Source organism: Oncorhynchus keta, chromosome 2 (assembly GCF_023373465.1).
Source record: "Oncorhynchus keta strain PuntledgeMale-10-30-2019 chromosome 2, Oket_V2, whole genome shotgun sequence".
In the NCBI taxonomy this organism is placed as follows: Eukaryota; Metazoa; Chordata; class Actinopteri; order Salmoniformes; family Salmonidae; genus Oncorhynchus; species Oncorhynchus keta.
Window position 1 is genome coordinate 9321796 of NC_068422.1, and position 18540 is coordinate 9340335.

The following is an 18540-nucleotide window of genomic DNA, read 5'->3' on the forward strand; positions in this document are numbered from 1 at the left end:
AGCCAGAAGAGGACGGGCCACCCCACATATGCTCTCTCTAATTCTCTCTTTCTTTCTCTCTCTCGAAGGACCTGAGCCCTCGGACCGTGCCCCAGGACTACCTGACATGATGACTCCTTGCTGTCCCCGGTCCACCTGACTGTGCTGCTGCTCCAGTTTCAACTGTTCTGCCTTGTTATTATTCGACCATGCTGGTAATTTATGAACATTTGAACATCTTGGCCATGTTCTGTTATAATCTCCACCCGGCACAGCCAGAAGAGGACTGGCCACCCCACATAGCCTGGTTCCTCTCTAGGTTTCTTCCTAGGTTTTGGCCTTTCTAGGGAGTTTTTCCTAGCCACTGTGCTTCTACATCTGCATTGCTTGCTGTTTGGGGTTTTAGGCTGGGTTCCTGTACAGCACTTTGAGATATCAGCTGATGTACGAAGGGCTATATAAATAAATTTGATTTGATTTTGATTTGGTTATCTGGCGGAGTTATATATAATTTCTCCGGACATTATTTAGCATTTTCTGAACATGACGTCAATGTAAACGGTGATTTATGGATATAAATTGCATATTATTGAAAAAAATCCTGCGTTTGTGATTGCATCTTTTGTTCAACAAAATGGCTATATATTGGCTGTCTTTGGTGGTGGTTTGACATAAATATGTGCTATGTTTTTGCCATAAAACATTTTAGAAATCTGACTCGCTGGGTAGATTAACAAGGTGTTTATCTTTCATTTGAGCTATTGGACTTGTTAATGTGTGGAGGTTAAATATTTATTAGAATATCTTTGCATTCTGTGCACCATCTTTTGAGTTGAGCGTGGGGGAGGGGTGCCCAAGGGGAACGTGGTAGTTCAATACAATTCAATACAATACTTTGCAAAAGTATCTTATACTTTATTTTGATACATTGATCTTTAGGGTATTTTGTAGTTGTATTTCGTATCATCAAATTTATGCCCATCCCTCTATGTGTGTGTGTTTGTGTGTGTGTGTGTGTGTGGTTCATGTCTCTCCATATGGTTTCAGTACTACTCACTGTCGACAGAAAGGGTTATGGGTTGGCTGGTCTTGTTTTCGCCGTTCTTGTCGTTGACAGCCTGTACGTAGTAACGTCCAGCATCAGGGGCCACCGTGGACAGGATGACCAGAGTGTTGTCCAGAGTAATGGCTCTGAGGAACACAGAGACACGTTTGGTCACTACACTGCCACAAACACCACTGACAAAAAGGCCCCTCCGCACATACACACACTTTACAGTGTAAAACATCCTTAGGAAGGAATGCCTTCCAGGTTTTTGCAGAGCTGAATAAGATTACAGTTGTCCTGTTATATTCTTGTTGTGTGTACCAGCTTCTCCCCTGCTCCAGCCCCTCCCACCCTGTGTTGTGCTGACCAGTGGAGTGAGACCCAGGCCTCCTCTCCCTGCATTCTAACAATTATAGCCCCGCCTCGGTTTACAATCAATGTCTGCTTATTATCTGTGCCTGTTCACCAATTTGGAGCTGGATTGCATGTTCCGACTCATTGCCCCCGACCCCTTCTCCCTTTCCCTCCCTTCCTTCTCTCTCTCCACCAAGAGTCAGCATACTAACGTGAATGCACCTCTCCCCTGGAGGAATGCAACCACAGTGAGGATCAGGTGATGCTGTATATACGGTACACACACATCCGACTGTACCTACGGTACGTGCATCCTACTGTACACACAGTACACGTGTCCTACTGTACACAGAGTACACACATCCTGCTGTACACACGGTACACGCATCCTACTGTACACACGGTACACACATCCTACTGTACACACGGTACACGCATCCTACTGTACACACGGTATACACATCCTGCTGTACACACGGTACACGCATTCTACTGTACACATGGTACACACATCCTACTGTACATACGGTACACGCATCCTACTGTATATACGGTACACGCATCCTACTGTACATACGGTACACGCATCCTACTGTATATACGGTACACGCATCCTACTGTATATACGGTACACGCATCCTACTGTATATACGGTGCACGCATCCTACTGTATATACGGTACACGCATCCTACTGTATATACGGTACACGCATCCTACTGTACATACGGTACACACATCCTACTGTATATACGGTACACGCATCCTACTGTACATACGGTACACGCATCCTACTGTATATACGGTACACGCATCCTACTGTATATACGGTACACGCATCCTACTGTACATACGGTACACACATCCTACTGTATATACGGTACACGCATCCTACTGTATATATGGTACACGCATCCTACTGTACATACGGTACACGCATCCTACTGTATATACGGTACACGCATCCTACTGTATATACGGTACACGCATCCTACTGTACATACGGTACACGCATCCTACTGTATATACGGTACACGCATCCTACTGTACATACGGTACACGCATCCTACTGTATATACGGTACACGCATCCTACTGTACATACGGTACACGCATCCTACTGTATATACGGTACACGCATCCTACTGTATATACGGTACACGCATCCTACTGTACATACGGTACACGCATCCTACTGTATATACGGTACACGCATCCTACTGTATATACGGTACACGCATCCTACTGTATATACGGTGCACGCATCCTACTGTATATACGGTACACGCATCCTACTGTATATACGGTACACGCATCCTACTGTACATACGGTACACACATCCTACTGTATATACGGTACACGCATCCTACTGTATATATGGTACACGCATCCTACTGTACATACGGTACACGCATCCTACTGTATATACGGTACACGCATCCTACTGTATATACGGTACACGCATCCTACTGTACATACGGTACACGCATCCTACTGTATATACAGTACACGCATCCTACTGTACATACGGTACACGCATCCTACTGTATATACGGTACACGCATCCTACTGTATATACGGTACATGCATCCTACTGTACATACGGTACACGCATCCTACTGTACATACGGTATACGCATCCTACTGTACATACGGTACACGCACCCTACTGCACATACAGTACACACATTCTACTGGACAAGCAGGGAAATAGAAAATAAATGTAGGATACAAATAAACAGATAAACTTCATACAAAAATAAGGATATATAGAAACACATATGTGCACCTTTGACATACAATATTAGGCCTTTCTTCACATGCATATCCAGAGACAACATTTTTACCTTCAATGCTCAGTAACCTGCACCCTCCTGAATGAACAAGGCCATGGTTTTGATAATAAACTGGAAGTCTGAGAGACTTAACAAGTATGCACTTGGCAACCAGCAGCAGCAGTAAAACGTTGTTGTGATTCATGGTGGGCTGTAAATAAGGGGCTCGGCTGTGTGTCCTGCAGTATGCTTTGCTTGTGTTCTGTTCGGAAGCATGTTCGCTAGAAGCATGTGTTTCAGACATAAGGAAGTGGATGGCTGCAAACTTTCTACTATTAAACTCGGACAAAACAGAGATGCTTGTTCTAGGTCCCAAGAAACAAAGAGATCTTCTGTTGAATCTGACAATTAATCTTAATGGTTGTACAGTCGTCTCAAATAAAACTGTGAAGGACCTCGGCGTTACTCTGGACCCTGATCTCTCTTTTGAAGAACATATCAAGACCATTTCGAGGACAGCTTTTTTCCATCTACGTAACATTGCAAAAATCAGAAACTTTCTGTCCAAAAATGATGCAGAAAAATGAATCCATGCTTTTGTCACTTCTAGGTTAGACTACTGCAATGCTCTATTTTCCGGCTACCCGGATAAAGCACTAAATAAACTTCAGTTAGTGCTAAATACGGCTGCTAGAATCCTGACTAGAACCAAAAAATTTGATCATATTACTCCAGTGCTAGCCCTCTACACTGGCTTCCTGTCAAAGCAAGGGCTGATTTCAAGGTTTTACTGCTAACCTACAAAGCATTACATGGGCTTGCTCCTACCTACCTCTCTGATTTGGTCCTGCCGTACATACCTACACGTACGCTACGGTCACAAGACGCAGGCCTCCTAATTGTCCCTAGAATTTCTAAGCAAACAGCTGGAGGCAGGGCTTTCTCCTATAGAGCTCCATTTTTATGGAACGGTCTGCCTACCCATGTCAGAGACGCAAACTCGGTCTCAACCTTTAAGTCTTTACTGAAGACTCATCTCTTCAGTGGGTCATATGATTGAGTGTAGTCTGGCCCAGGAGTGGGAAGGTGAACGGAAAGGCTCTGGAGCAACGAACCGCCCTTGCTGTCTCTGCCTGGCCGGTTCCCCTCTTTCCACTGGGATTCTCTGCCTCTAACCTTGTTACGGGGCTGAGTCACTGGCTTGCTGGGGCTCTCTCGTGCCGTCCCTGGGGGGTGCGTCACCTGGGTGGGTTGATTCACTGTTGTGGTCGGCCTGTCTGGGTTGCCCCCCTTGGGTTGTACTGTGGCGGAGATCTTTGTGGGCTATACTCGGCCTTGTCTCAGGATGGTAAGTTGGTGGTTGAAGATATCCCTCTAGTGGTGTGGGGGCTGTGCTTTGGCAAAGTGGGTGGGGTTATATCCTTCCTGTTTGGCCCTGTCCGGGGGTGTCCTCGGATGGGGCCACAGTGTCTCCTGACCCCTCCTGTCTCAGCCTCCAGTATTTATGCTGCAGTAGTTTATGTGTCAGGGGCTAGGGTCAGTTTGTTATATCTGGAGTACTTCTCCTGTCCTATTCGGTGTCCTGTGTGAATCTAAGTGTGCGTTCTCTAATTCTCTCCTTCTCTCTTTCTTTCTCTCTCTCGGAGGACCTGAGCCCTAGGACCATGCCCCAGGACTACCTGACATGATGACTCCTTGCTGTCCCCAGTCCACCTGGCCATGCTGCTGCTCCAGTTTCAACTGGCCTGGGCCCTAGGACCATGTCCCAGGACTACCTGACATGAGGACTCCTTGCTGTCCCCAGTCCACCTGGCCATGCTCCTGCTCCAGTTTCAACTGTTCTGCCTTATTATTATTCGACCATGCTGGTCATTTATGAACATTTGAACATCTTGGCCACGTTCTGTTATAATCTCCACCCGGCACAGCCAGAAGAGGACTGGCCACCCCACATATGCTCTCTCTAATTCTCTCTTTCTTTCTCTCTCTCGGAGGACCTGAGCCCTAGGACCGTGCCCCAGGACTACCTGACATGATGGCTCCTTGCTGTCCCCAGTCCACCTGACTGTGCTGCTGCTCCAGTTTCAACTGTTCTGCCTTATTATTATTCGACCATGTTGGTCATTTATGAACATTTGAACATCTTGGTCATGTTCTGTTATAATCTCTACCCGGCACAGCCAGAAGAGGACTGGCCACCCCACATAGCCCGGTTCCTCTCTAGGTTTCTTCCTAGGTTTTGGCCTTTCTAGGGAGTTTTTCCTAGCCACCGTGCTTTTACACCTGCATTGTTTGCTGTTTGGGGTTTTAGGCTGGGTTTCTGTACAGCACTTTGAGATATCAGCTGATGTACGAAGGGCTATATAAATACATTTGATTTGATTTGATTTGATTCGGAGCGGTGAGGTACTAGGATTGGCTTCCTGGGTGTATGGTTGGCCCTGCAGCCTGGCGCCAGCCGACGCATCCCCCCACCTCTACTCACAGAGACAAATGAATACACACACGCAAACACAAACACACACGCTACCACAAACACACGCATACGCATGCACACACAATTAACCCCTTCACCTCCCACCACACGTTCACCCAGTTTAGATACCATCTATGTGAATTGAGTTCTTGAACTGCCATGGAATTTGCATCCCATTGCAACCATGAAACACATTTTAAAATGACAAATAGTTACACAAGTTAATATTGAACTCTTTATCAATGATAAAACATAACTTCTATACTGCAACACTTTATGTTTATGCATTGTTGAAAGTACTTTCGGCAAGCACATTGCCTTGTCCCAGTAGTGATGAGTTTTGGGGATGGATGTTTTTTGTTTTTGTGACACATTTTTTTTTTGGGGGGGGGGGTTACAGGTATAATATAACAATTCATTTAATTATATACTTTGTACTTACCTGTGGGCTGCCACTCACAAATGATGAAAAAATCTCCACCACCTGGAAACCAGTTGATGGTTCGAATTACGGGATGCTGAGGTCATATTTTTCCATATTCTGTTCCAATTAAAGGGTTGTTCAGATTCACTTAGATAGATATGTGGACCATACCTTTTTAATGGCTATCAGCATATGAGCTTTCCAGAAGTTGTTTATACTGTACATTGTAGAGTACAGTCATTTAAGGAGCCCAGATAATTTATTTTTAAATCCCATCAGTGTTTTGGTTCAGTATTTGACTTTCCAAAGGGACTCGATAGGCCAGCATAGCTGATTTAAATTGCAAATGTAGAAAAGAGGAGGTGCCTGGTAATGTGTATGTGTCTATCAAGTATTGGAATGTTCTCAAACCATTACTGTCCATGATATCTGTACAGATTCTACAGATGACACAGATGCTAAGCTACAGGACTGTTTTGCTAGCACAGACTAGAATATGTTCCGGGATTCTTCTGAAGACATTGAGGAGTACACCACATCAGTCATTGGCTTCGTCAATAAGTACATCAATGACGTTGTCCCCACAGTGACCATACGTACATACCCCAAACAGGAGCCATGGATTAAAGGCAACATCCTCACTGAGCTAAAGGCGAGAGCTGCCGCTTTTAAGGAGAGGGAGACTAATTCGGACCCTTATAAGAAATCCGACTATGCCGTCAGCTGAACCATCAAACAGGCAAAATGTAAATACAGGACTAAGATTGATTCGTACTACACCGGCTCCAACGCTCGGTGGATATGACAGGGTTTGCAAACTATTACAGACTACAAAGGGAAACACAGCCTCAAGCTGCCCAATGACATAATCCTACCAGAAGAGCTACATTACTTATATGCTCTCTTCGAGGCAAGCAACACTGAAGCACGTACGAGAGCATTAGCTGTTCCGGACGACTGTGTGATCACGCTCTCCGCACCTGATGTGAGTAAGACCTTGAAATAGGTCAACATTCACAAAGCCACTGGGCTAGACGGATTACCAGGACGTGTATTCCGAGCATGCGCTGACCAATTGGCAAGTGTCTTCATTGACATTTTCAACATGTTTGAAGCGGACCACCATAGTCCCTGTGCAAAAGAACACTAAGGTAACCTGCCTAAATGACTACAGACCGGTTGGCACTAACATCTGCAGCCATGAAGTAATTTGAAAGGCTGGTCATGGCTCACGTCAACACCATTATCCCAGAAACCCTAGACCCACTCCAATTTGCAAACCACCTCAACAGATCCATAGATGATGCAATCTCTATTGCACTCCACACTGCACTGTCCCACCTGGACAAAAGGAACACCTACGTGAGAATTATATTAATTGACTACAGCTCTGCGTTAAATACCATAGAGCCCTCAAAGCTCATCACTAAGCTAAGGACCCTGGGACTAAACAACTCCCTCTACAACTGGATCGTAGACTTCCTGACGGGCCACCCCCAGGTGGTAAGGGTAGGGAGTAACACATCTGCCACACTGATCCCCAACACGGGGCTCCTCGGGGGTGCCAGCTCAGTCCTCTCCTTTACTCCCTGTTCACCTATGACTGCATGGCCAGGCACAAATCCAACACCATCATTAAGATTGCAGACGACACAACAGTGGTAGGCCTGGTCACCAGCAATGATGAGACAGACTCTATGGAGGAGGTCAGATACCTGGCCGTGTGATGCCAGGGTAACAACCTCACCCTCAACGTGATCAAGACATAGGAGATGATTGTGGACTACAGGAAAAGGAGGACCGAGCACGCCCTCATTCTCATCTATGGGGCTGTAGTGGAGAAGGTTGAGAGCTTCAAGTTCCTTGATGTCCACATCACCAACAAATGATCATGGTCCAAACACACAAAGACAGATTTAGCATGGGTACCTCAGATCCTCAAAAAGTTCTATAGCTACACCATCGAGAGCATCCTGACTGGTTGTATCTCTGCCTGGTATGGCAACTGCCCGTTCTCTGACCGCAAGGCACTACAGAGGGTAGTGCGAACAGCCCAGTACGTCACTGGGGCCAAGCTTCCTGCCATCCAGAACCTCTATACTAGGCGGTGTCAGAGGAAGGCCCTAAATATGTCCACCCTAGTCATAGACTTGTTTCTCTGCTGCCACAGTACCGGAGCACCAAGTCTCGGTCCAAAAAAGCTTCTTAACATTTTCTACCCCCAAGCCATAAGACTCCTAAACAGTTAATCAAATGGCTACCCAGACTATTTGCATTGTCCCCCCTTTTACGCTTCTGCTACTCTCCGATTATTATCTACGCATAGACACTCTATCTACATGTACATATTACCTCAATTACCTCGACTAACCGGTGCCCACACACATTGACTCTGGACTGGTACCCCCTGTATTTAGCCTCGCTACTGTTATTTTACTGCTGCTCTTTAATTATTAGTTATTTGTATTTTTTATTGATCTATTATTTACTTAACACTTATTTTTCTTACAACTGCACTGTTGGTTAAGGGCTTGTAAGTAAGCATTTCACTACAAGGTCTGTTGTATTTGGCGCATGTGACAAATAACATTTGATTTGATTTTGACCATTAGGGCGATGCAAAAAGCCGCCCTCCAGATTACAGGGCGTAATTGTGAAATACTGGAGTATGGGCATGCCATTTTCATTCCCCGTTATATTGTTTTTCAATTTTGCGCCAAATAGAGATTATGTGTGTAATAATAGAACCAAAGCATAGTTTACATTGTTTAAGGGATATACACTATTAGTGAAGACCACCTCTTCCAGGGCAATAGGAGACACCATGTTTCTCTCTATACTCAGCCAGGGGGTGGAAGAATCATGTCTAAACCAATTTAATGGGTGGTGAAATGCCTGGAAATACAATTTAATGTTTGGTACGGATAGTCCTCCTCTGTCTTTTCCTATTTGTAAGTTTGTTAATTTTATCCGGGATCACTTACAGTGCCTTATACAGTACATTCAGAAAGTATTCAGACCCCTTCATTTTTCCACATTCTGTTAATTACAGCCTTAATTCTAAAATGGAAAAAAATAAATTTTGCTTAACATATTGTATATTTTGCATCTTTGTAATATATGTTATGGATGATTGACATCCACAAATGAAAACATATCATACGAAACGTTTCGGATTTACATACAGAATATTACGAAATGATCTAAGATCAGGTTGGTGTCTGAGCTAAATCCATAATAAAAACACACTTTATCTCTCCAAGGCTGCATGTGGAAAACAATAGAATGGCTCCCAGAAGAGGAGAGAGATCGAGGTGATGTAAGGAAGCGACAGGGTGTTATTGGTGATGTATACCTGTTCTTTGGGTTTTTACCATGACTTACGAGTTCCAACCGCTCGACTGTTGATTTTAATGTACTGTATCTCCAAGCGAGAAAGGCTTCATTTGGGATTCCCTGAGCGTTGTATAGGCCTCAAAACTGTCTGTCGCCCCAAAGCGCCTCGCAGGACTGACTGAGCAGAGGCTTATGATCCATGGTTAATATTTAATACCATTGTCCTAGCTCATCGCCCTGGAAACACATGCTGGACCATCGCTATAGTGATCAGTTCTGGATTCCCTTAGGGATGTGGACTGTCCAGTGCGTTAAATGAATCCCAGGTGATTGCCGGGACATTTCCAAAACAGGGATACTGCGTAGCGATGCTTGTAGCTTAAAGGATAAGAAACTGGCCAGGGATAAATATAGTTTGTATAGTAGATAGATATTCACTATATTAACAGGAATTAGTACTAGACTACTATGTAATGCAGCCCATCACTCACACTGTGTACCTGAATACTTGTAAACATATAATCTGCACTGAAAGATACATAAAGGACAGTTCACACGCTGACTTTCAAGCTTTGCTTGACGTACCAATTGGTTTCACACAACCACTCTCAACTACACAGAACAGGAGACCCAACACCTCATTGGATTTGGATCAATTTTAGGTATAACAGCGACCCCTTCTGTTGAAAAAAAACAACGTTTATTGGAATAAAAAGATAAAAGATGCTTCACACACCTGTGTGGATGTTTGAAACAGTGAATATGTGTCTCAGTTAACGTGAAGTGTCCTCATATTTCGTAACTCCCTTTTACTAAAGAATCACGAAGAGTCTTCTCATCCCTAAAATAAACCATGAGTTCTGCTAGTGGTAGCAATATTAGGGATACTATGTAACTTAGACATTCCATTCTCTTTCCCGAGATTACAAAACAACATATGTTAATGTAGTACACATCGGTTAGGAATGTTTCAACCTCTGTGTTGAGAAGTTGTGTATTTACTGTCATTTCCTGGTTTCAAAGAGCACCAGAAACTACACTAACTGTGAGCTTTAGCATTTCTTCTGTCGCTACAGAAACAGACCGTTGGTCTGTTCTAAATTGAACACCTGCAAATCCGAGGCCATGATTGTGCTTTTGTTGTTGGTGTGGTAGTGAAGCAACCTTTATTTGCATACAATTAACATAACATACATAATTTAAAGGTGCAATATGCAGAAATTAAACCAGCGACCTTTTGATTACCGGCCCAACTGTTAGGCTTTCTGCTGCTCTATATATTATTATGAAATGACCATTTCTCCAGACTGTGGAATAACTTCTCTGGCACGCTGCATTAAACAGAGGTGTGCTTCACCCATGCCGAAAAAGCGGCACAGGCTGCTGAACCATCTTGGTGCACTGCAATGTTCCACTCTATCCAGATCTTCCAAAGAGAAAGTTATTTATTTTTGTGTTTGGTGTGGCGATAGAGTTTGAAAGAGGGTGTAACGGTTTTCTTCTTCCTCTGATGAGGATTATGAAACATCGGACCAATGCGCAGCGTGGTAAGTGTCCATCATAAATTTAATAAACTGAACACAGAATACAAAAGAACAAGATAAATAAATGGAAAAACCGAAACAGTTCTGTATGACAGACACAGAACACAACTACCCACAACCCATAGTGGGAAAACAGGCTGCCTTAGTATGGTTCTCATTCAGAGACAACGATCGACAGCTGCCTCTGATTAGGAATCATACCAGGCCAAACACAGAAATACAAAACCTAGAAATACAAAACATAGAATGCCCACCCCAACTCACGCCCTGACCAAACTAAAACAGAGACATAAACAAGGAACTAAGGTCAGGACGTGACAGAGGGCTTAACAATGCTCTCTCTATACCTTTACCAGCCACAACCGTAATATACGTACGTCTCTGTACTAGGGCTGTTACGGTGACCCTATTACCACCACACCGGTCAACACGAGTTATGATGGCACTCAAATTCCATGTGACCGTTTATTTAGGCTTCTCCCTGGTCATTAGTAGCATACCAAACGTGCTAACTGCCTCGTACTCAGCACTCTATTGTCATTCCAATCACTCTGTCATCAATGCAAATATTCAAAAATCGAATCAAACACTTCATGAGAGCTCATGAGTTCATGTTGCTCAACATTTCTATAGGCTATGCAATTGCGTGAGAGAGTTTTGATGGCCTCTATTAAAAAGAGGAGGATCCCATTAGCGTTCTATAGGCTAGGCCTACTATATTTATTTATCAACTTTCTTATTCATTAGTACATTGCTTCGCTTTACAACAGGAATATACCCTATCTGGCTGGGATGAAAATTAACCATGGGAAAAGTGTCCTCCATTCGCTATTTAAGTGCATACAGGAAATGTATTTTTTACCCCATTCTCCTGTTACGAGACAGGTGCATAATAATGGTCCATTCTAAATCAAATCTAATTTCACACATATACTACAAAATATATGTAAAGACGAGATTAAATTAAGAATAGTCTGGTGGGTGCAATATTAGCCTATCACTTGTGAATGATGCCCAGCGTGTGCAGGCTGCAAAATGCATGGATTTTGAAAGGGGCATGACGGCCACACAAGAGGGATGTCGCCAGGAAGTTTGAGGCCGGGTGAGAATATTATCAAACGCTTGTCAAATGGTTAGCAGTTAGCAACTGTCTATATAAGATCCCATAGCTGACAGTGTATGTCAGAGCAAAAATCAAGCCATGAGGTTGAAGGAATTGTCCGTAGAGCTCCGAGACAGGATTGTGTCAAGGTACAGGTCTGGGGAAGGGTACCAAAATATTTCTGCAACATTGAAGGTTCTCAACCTGGGTGGGAAGTGTTCTAGTGGTTAGAGCGTTGGGCCAGTAACTGAAATATCAAATCCCTGAGCTGACAGTTAACCCACTGTTCCACGGGGGCTGAAGACATGAATGCCAATTAAGGAAGCCCACAGCACCTCTCTGATTCAGAGGGAAGACACATTTCAGTTGAAGGCATTCAGCTGTACAACTGACTAGGTATCCCCCTTTCCCCAAGAAAGTAGTTGCCTCCATTATTCTTAAATGGAAGGAGTTTGTAACCACCAAGACTCTTCCTAGAGCTGGCCACCTGGTCAAACTGAGAAATCAGAGGAGAAGGGCCTTGGTTAGGGAGGTGACAAAGAACCCGATTAGAGCTCTGTCATAGTGACAGAGCTCTAGAGTTCCTCTGTGGAGATGGGAGAACCTTCCAGAAGGACAACCATCTCTGCAGCACTCCAGCAATCAGGCCTTTATGGTAGAGTGACCAGCCACTCCTCAGTAAAAGGCACATGACAACCAGCATAGAATTTGCCAAAAGCCACCTAAAGACTCTCAGACCATGAGAAACAAGTTTCTCGGGTCTGATGAAACCAAGATTTAACACTTTGGCCTGAATGCCAAGCGCCACGTCTGGAGGAAACCTGGCACCAACCCTACGGGGAAGCATGGTGGTGGCAGCATCATGCTGCTGGGATGTTTTTCAGCGACAGATGGGTTGGGTCTAGGAGCTACTTTAACATCATGGTTGGGTTGCATTGGGTGCTTCATTGGTTAATGCATCATATAAAAGAGGATAGATGTTGGGGCAATGGAACTCTGAACATTTTGAATACATTGATGTGAAAGCATATACAGTGCTGAGTTACCTCAAGAGGATGTAATGTTGATTAGGGATATGTATTTGCCTACCAGGTGACGTGCCTATCAAGTGGCAATGAAGGAGATGGGGAACAAAGTGAAAATGATGGCTTGGGAACACCTCTCGGAACCTGGGGCCAGAAAGGGGAAGACTGGGCGAAAGCATGAGGAGGCAGAAGTGTTAAGCAAATCACAGTATATTTTATATTTGCGATTCTTCAAAGTAACCACCCTTCACCTTGATAACAGCTTTGCACACTCTTGGCATTCTCTCAAACAGCATCACCTGGAATGCTTTTACAATAGTCTTGAAAGAGTTACCACACATGCTGAGCACTTGCTGGCTGCTTTTCCTTCACTCTGCGGACCAACTTTTCCCAAACCATCTCAATTGGGTTGAGGTTGGGTGATTGTGGAGGCCAGGTCATCTGATGCAGCACTCCATCACTTTCCGTCTTGGTCAAAAATCCCTTACAGAGTCTGGAGGTGTGTTGTGTCATTGTACTTTTCAAAACTCTCCACCCGGCACAGCCAGAAGAGGACTGGCCACCCATCATATAGCCTGGCTCCTCTCTAGGTTTCTTCCTAAGCTTTGTCCTTTCTAGGGAGTTTTTCCTAGCCGTGCTTCTACACCTGCATTGCTTTTTGCTTTTTGTTTGGGGTTTTAGGCCATGTTTCTGTAGAACACTTTGAGATATCAGCTGATGTAAGAAGGGCTTTATAAATCATTTGGATTTGATTTGATTTTGAAAAACCAATAATAGTCCTTCTGAGCACAAACCAGATGGGATGGCGTATCACTGCAGAATGGTCTGGTAGCTATGCTTGTTAAGTGTGCCATCCATTCTAAATAAATCACAGTATCACCAGCAAAGCACGCCCACACCATCACTCACACCTTCTCATCCAGGCTTCACGGTGGGAACCACACATGCAGAGATCTGTTCACCTAATCTGCGTCTCACAAATTTGGACTCAGACTAGAGGACAGATTTCGACTGGTCTAATGTCCTTTGCTTGTGTTTCTTGACCCAAGCAAGTCTCTTCTTCTTTTTGTTGTCCTTTAGTAGTGGCTTCTTTGCAGCAATTCAACCATGAAGGCCTGATTCACGCAGTCTCTTCTGAACAGTTGATGTCGAGATGTGTTTGTTACTTGAACTCTGTGAACCATTTATATGGGCTGCATTTTCTGGGGGTGGTAACTTCAATGAACTTATCCTCAGCAGAAGAGGTAACTCTGAGTCCTCCTTTCATGTGGAGGTCCTCATGAGAGCAAGTTTTATCATGGAGCTTGATATTTCTTGTGACTCCACTTGAAAAAACCTTCAAAATTCTTTACATTTTCCAGATTGACTGACCTTCATGTTTTAAAGTACTGATGAACTGCAACTTATTTTGCCTATTTGAGCTGTTCTTGCCTTAATATGGACTTGGTCTTTCACCAAAAAGGACTGTCTTCTGTATACCACCCCTACCTTGTCACAACACGACTGATTGTGAAGGAAAGAAATTCCACATTCACTTTTAACATGGCACACCTGTTAATTGAAATGCATTCTTCATGAAGCTGGTTGAAAGAATGCCAAGAATGTGCAAAGCTGTCATCAAGGAAAAGGGTGGCTACTTTGAAGAAAATAAAACATGAAATATATTTTGAACACTTTTGTTTACTCCATGATTCCATATGTGTTATTTCATACTTTGAAGTCTTCACTGTTATTCTACAATGTAGACAATAGTAAAAAATAAGAAAAACCATTGAATGAGTAGGTGTCTAAACTTTTGACTAGTACTGAACATGTGGCTTGAGATGCTAAAGTTGTTTATGTTAATTAATATTCAATTACTGTGAGAGGCAGGTGGCAGGCAGTTATTCTCTTGGCAATCACCGGCTGACAACATGTCATGACTGCCACAGCCCTACTCTGTACACACACACACACACACGCTCACACACACACACACACACACACACACACACACACACACACACACACACACACACACACACACACACACACACACACACACACACACACACACACACACACACACACACACACACACACACACACACACATAGAGGGATGGGCATACATTTGATAATAGAAAATACAACTACAAAATACCCTAAAGATCAATGTATCAAAATAAAGTTTAAGATACTTTTGCAAAGTATTGTGTTGAGTTAAAATACATGTATTTTAAAATACAAAAAAACATTTGTAAGTAGCCGGCCGAACAGCAACAACATTCTCAAGAATGGTTACAAAAAACGATTTACTTGCTGACTGTGATATGTTGTTGTTTAACTACCTTAGTTGTCCAACATGTAAATATATACTGCAAATCACACTGGCTATTGTCATTGTCCTTGCTCATTAGAATAAAACTCAGCATGCTTTGCAATTGTTCATTTTTACATATACATGTATATTTAGTTCAATTAGCAAACATGTTATACTAATGTAGTGTGAAAGGGGACCACAAAATTGGCAATCATTATAAAGAAATCATATAGAAAAGTATTTTGTATTTTGAAAAAGAGAATTAAAAGCAGGCCGGTGCAGTTCATGGAATTAGACACAATTAAAGATGGGGGAAAAAACTACTTTTAAATGAGAATAGGCACTGGTCTAGTAATACATTGTTATTGACTATTGCATTGTTGGGTCTTGAGTTTGCAAGAAAGGTATTTCACTGTACCTATGCCTTTGTCAAATTGAAAACACACACACACACACACACACACACACACACACACACACACACACACACACACACACACACACACACACACACACACACACACACACACACACACACACACACACACATCAAACCCTCTCTTCACACAACACAAGTAGTACATGTGGAGTCAGTAGTCCATGTGGAGGCAGTAGTCTATGTAGATTGAGTCAGTGGTCTATGTGAATTGAGTCAGTAGTCTATGTGAATTGAGTCAGTAGTCCATGTGGATTGAGTCAGTAGTCTATATGGATTGAGTCAGTGGTCTATGTGATTTGAGTCAGTGGTCTATGTGGATTGAGTCAGTAGTCTATATGGATTGAGTCAGTGGTCTATGTGGATTGAGTCAGTAGTCTATATGGATTGAGTCAGTAGTCTATATGGATTGAGTCAGTAGTCTATATGGATTGAGTCAGTAGTCTATATGGATTGAGTCAGTGGTCTATGTGGATTGAGTCAGTAGTCCATGTCGATTGAGTCAGTAGTCTATATGGATTGAGTCAGTAGTCTATGTGGATTGAGTCAGTAGTCTATATGGATTGAGTCAGTGGTCTATGTGATTTGAGTCAGTGGTCTATATGGATTGAGTCAGTAGTCTATATGGATTGAGTCAGTGGTCTATGTGGATTGAGTCAGTAGTCTATATGGATTGAGTCAGTGGTCTGTGGATTGAGTTAGTAGTCTATATGGATTGAGTCAGTAGTCTATATGGATTGAGTCAGTAGTCCATGTGGATTGAGTCAGTAGTCTATATGGATTGAGTCAGTGGTCTATGTGGATTGAGTCAGTAGTCTATATGGATTGAGTCAGTAGTCTATATGGATTGAGTCAGTAGTCTATATGGATTGAGTCAGTAGTCTATATGGATTGAGTCAGTGGTCTATGTGGATTGAGTCAGTAGTCCATGTCGATTGAGTCAGTAGTCTATGTGGATTGAGTCAGTAGTCTATGGACAGCAGGCAGCTGCAAGGCAGAAGGCTGTACAGCAGGCAACAGCTCTAGGAAATGTTGGCCGCCTAGACAGCTGGTACAGCCTGGCTGTGCTGTGCTGGGGCCTGGATCTGTCATGTACATCTAGTAATCCAAGATGGCGTAGCAATCGGACGTGTGTTTTGTCTTGTCCCGTCCTGTCTAGTGTAAATATAGTTTTCTTCGTTTTTTTCTGTATATATTTCGTACATATTTTAATCTCACTTTCAAACTAGAGCTGAATATACTCTCCTGCAACCCGCATCACCCAATGTGGTACGGATCTGCTTTTTCTATACTTTACTTTAGAACCGTCAGAAGCTAGCCAGCTAACTAGCTACTACTCAGTTAGCCATTGCTAGCGGTCTTCAAAGCTAACTAGGACACCAGCGACATCAACCCAGAGCATATCAGACTGCTCTTTCTCTACCACATCTCCGGATTCCTACCGCAAGCTCTGAACCTTTACACCGGATCATCGCAACTAGCTAGCTGCAATCCGAGTGGCTACTCCTGGCTAACGTCTCTGTCCCAAAACAAGCTACAGTTAGCCTTGAGCTAAGCCCATCTCCCGACTAGCCGAAGAGGCCCAACAATACCTCTTTTGCCAATTGGCCTGGACCCTTTACTGCCGACACGGAGCCCCGCCGATCCATCACGACTGGTCCGCCGACATAATCGTCCGAGGTGGTTTCAACAGGCTTTTCGTTGCGACATCGCCAAAGATCCATCTGCTGGCCAAGGCCCGCGAGCTTTCTGAAACGCTGTGTCTCCAGCTCACCCAGCGCATTAGAGCTCCTGTAGCATAATCCTGGGCTACAATTACCCGGGCCCACAACCGGTCTGTCGATGTCACCGCAAGAAGAGGAATAAACAGACTCACCCCATCGCGACGTCCCCCAAAGGTTAGCTCTCTAGCCCTCGCTATCTCCCTGCTTGCTAATTCGGCCTGCTAACGGTTAGCTTGTCTAGCCCGGGCCTACGAACTGTTAGCTTGTTAGCACAGGCCTGCTAACCATCTGGCTCACTGCGTTCTAAACACTCTGAACCCATTTACTTTCTATCTCTCTTTGATTTTTATTTTTTGTTTATACCTTCCGGAAACCTGCATCACCCACTGTGATACGGAATCGCTATCACCTTTAATTTTTATTTTATTTTTATGACACACTCAAGAACCTCCAGACGCTAACCAGCTAACTAGCTACAAGCTATTTAGTCATTGTTAGTTTTTTTTTTTTTTAAACCTGGATAACACTCGCCAGCCCAGCTTCCCTGCCCATCCACCGCTGCCCCCTGGACACTGATCTCTTGGCTACATAGCTGACGCACGCTGGACTGTCCATTAATCACGGTACTCCATTCTGCTTGTTTGTTTTATCTGTCGACCCAGTTGCCTAGTCAACGCCATTTTACCTGCTGTTTGTTGTGCTAGCTGATTAGCCTCGCCTACTGTTTTTAGCTAGCTTTCCCAATTCAACACCTGTGATTACTGTATACCTCGCTGTATGTCTCTCCCAAATGTCAATATGCCTTGTATACTGTTGTTCAGGTTAGTTATCATTGTTTTAGTTCACAATGGAGCCCCTAGATCCACTCTGCATACCCCTGTTACCTCCTTTGTCCCACCCCCACACATGCGGTGACCTCACCCATTACAACCAGCATGTCCAGAGATACAACCTCTCTCATCATCACCCAGTGCCTGGGCTTACCTCCGCTGTACCCGCACCCCACCATACCCCTGTC

At 43.8% G+C, this 18540-nt stretch overlaps 1 protein-coding gene across 1 annotated transcript in view; it reads right to left on the bottom strand.

The window, feature by feature from the left end:
• LOC118370908 (protein sidekick-2-like) overlaps positions 1-18540 on the bottom strand; it is a 668753-nt gene that overhangs the window by 145049 nt on the left and 505164 nt on the right. Inside the window, exon 5 of the mRNA XM_052485096.1 lies at positions 1037-1170. Within this exon, the coding sequence (XP_052341056.1) occupies positions 1037-1170 (134 nt within the window). The remainder of the gene's footprint in view (positions 1-1036; positions 1171-18540) is intronic.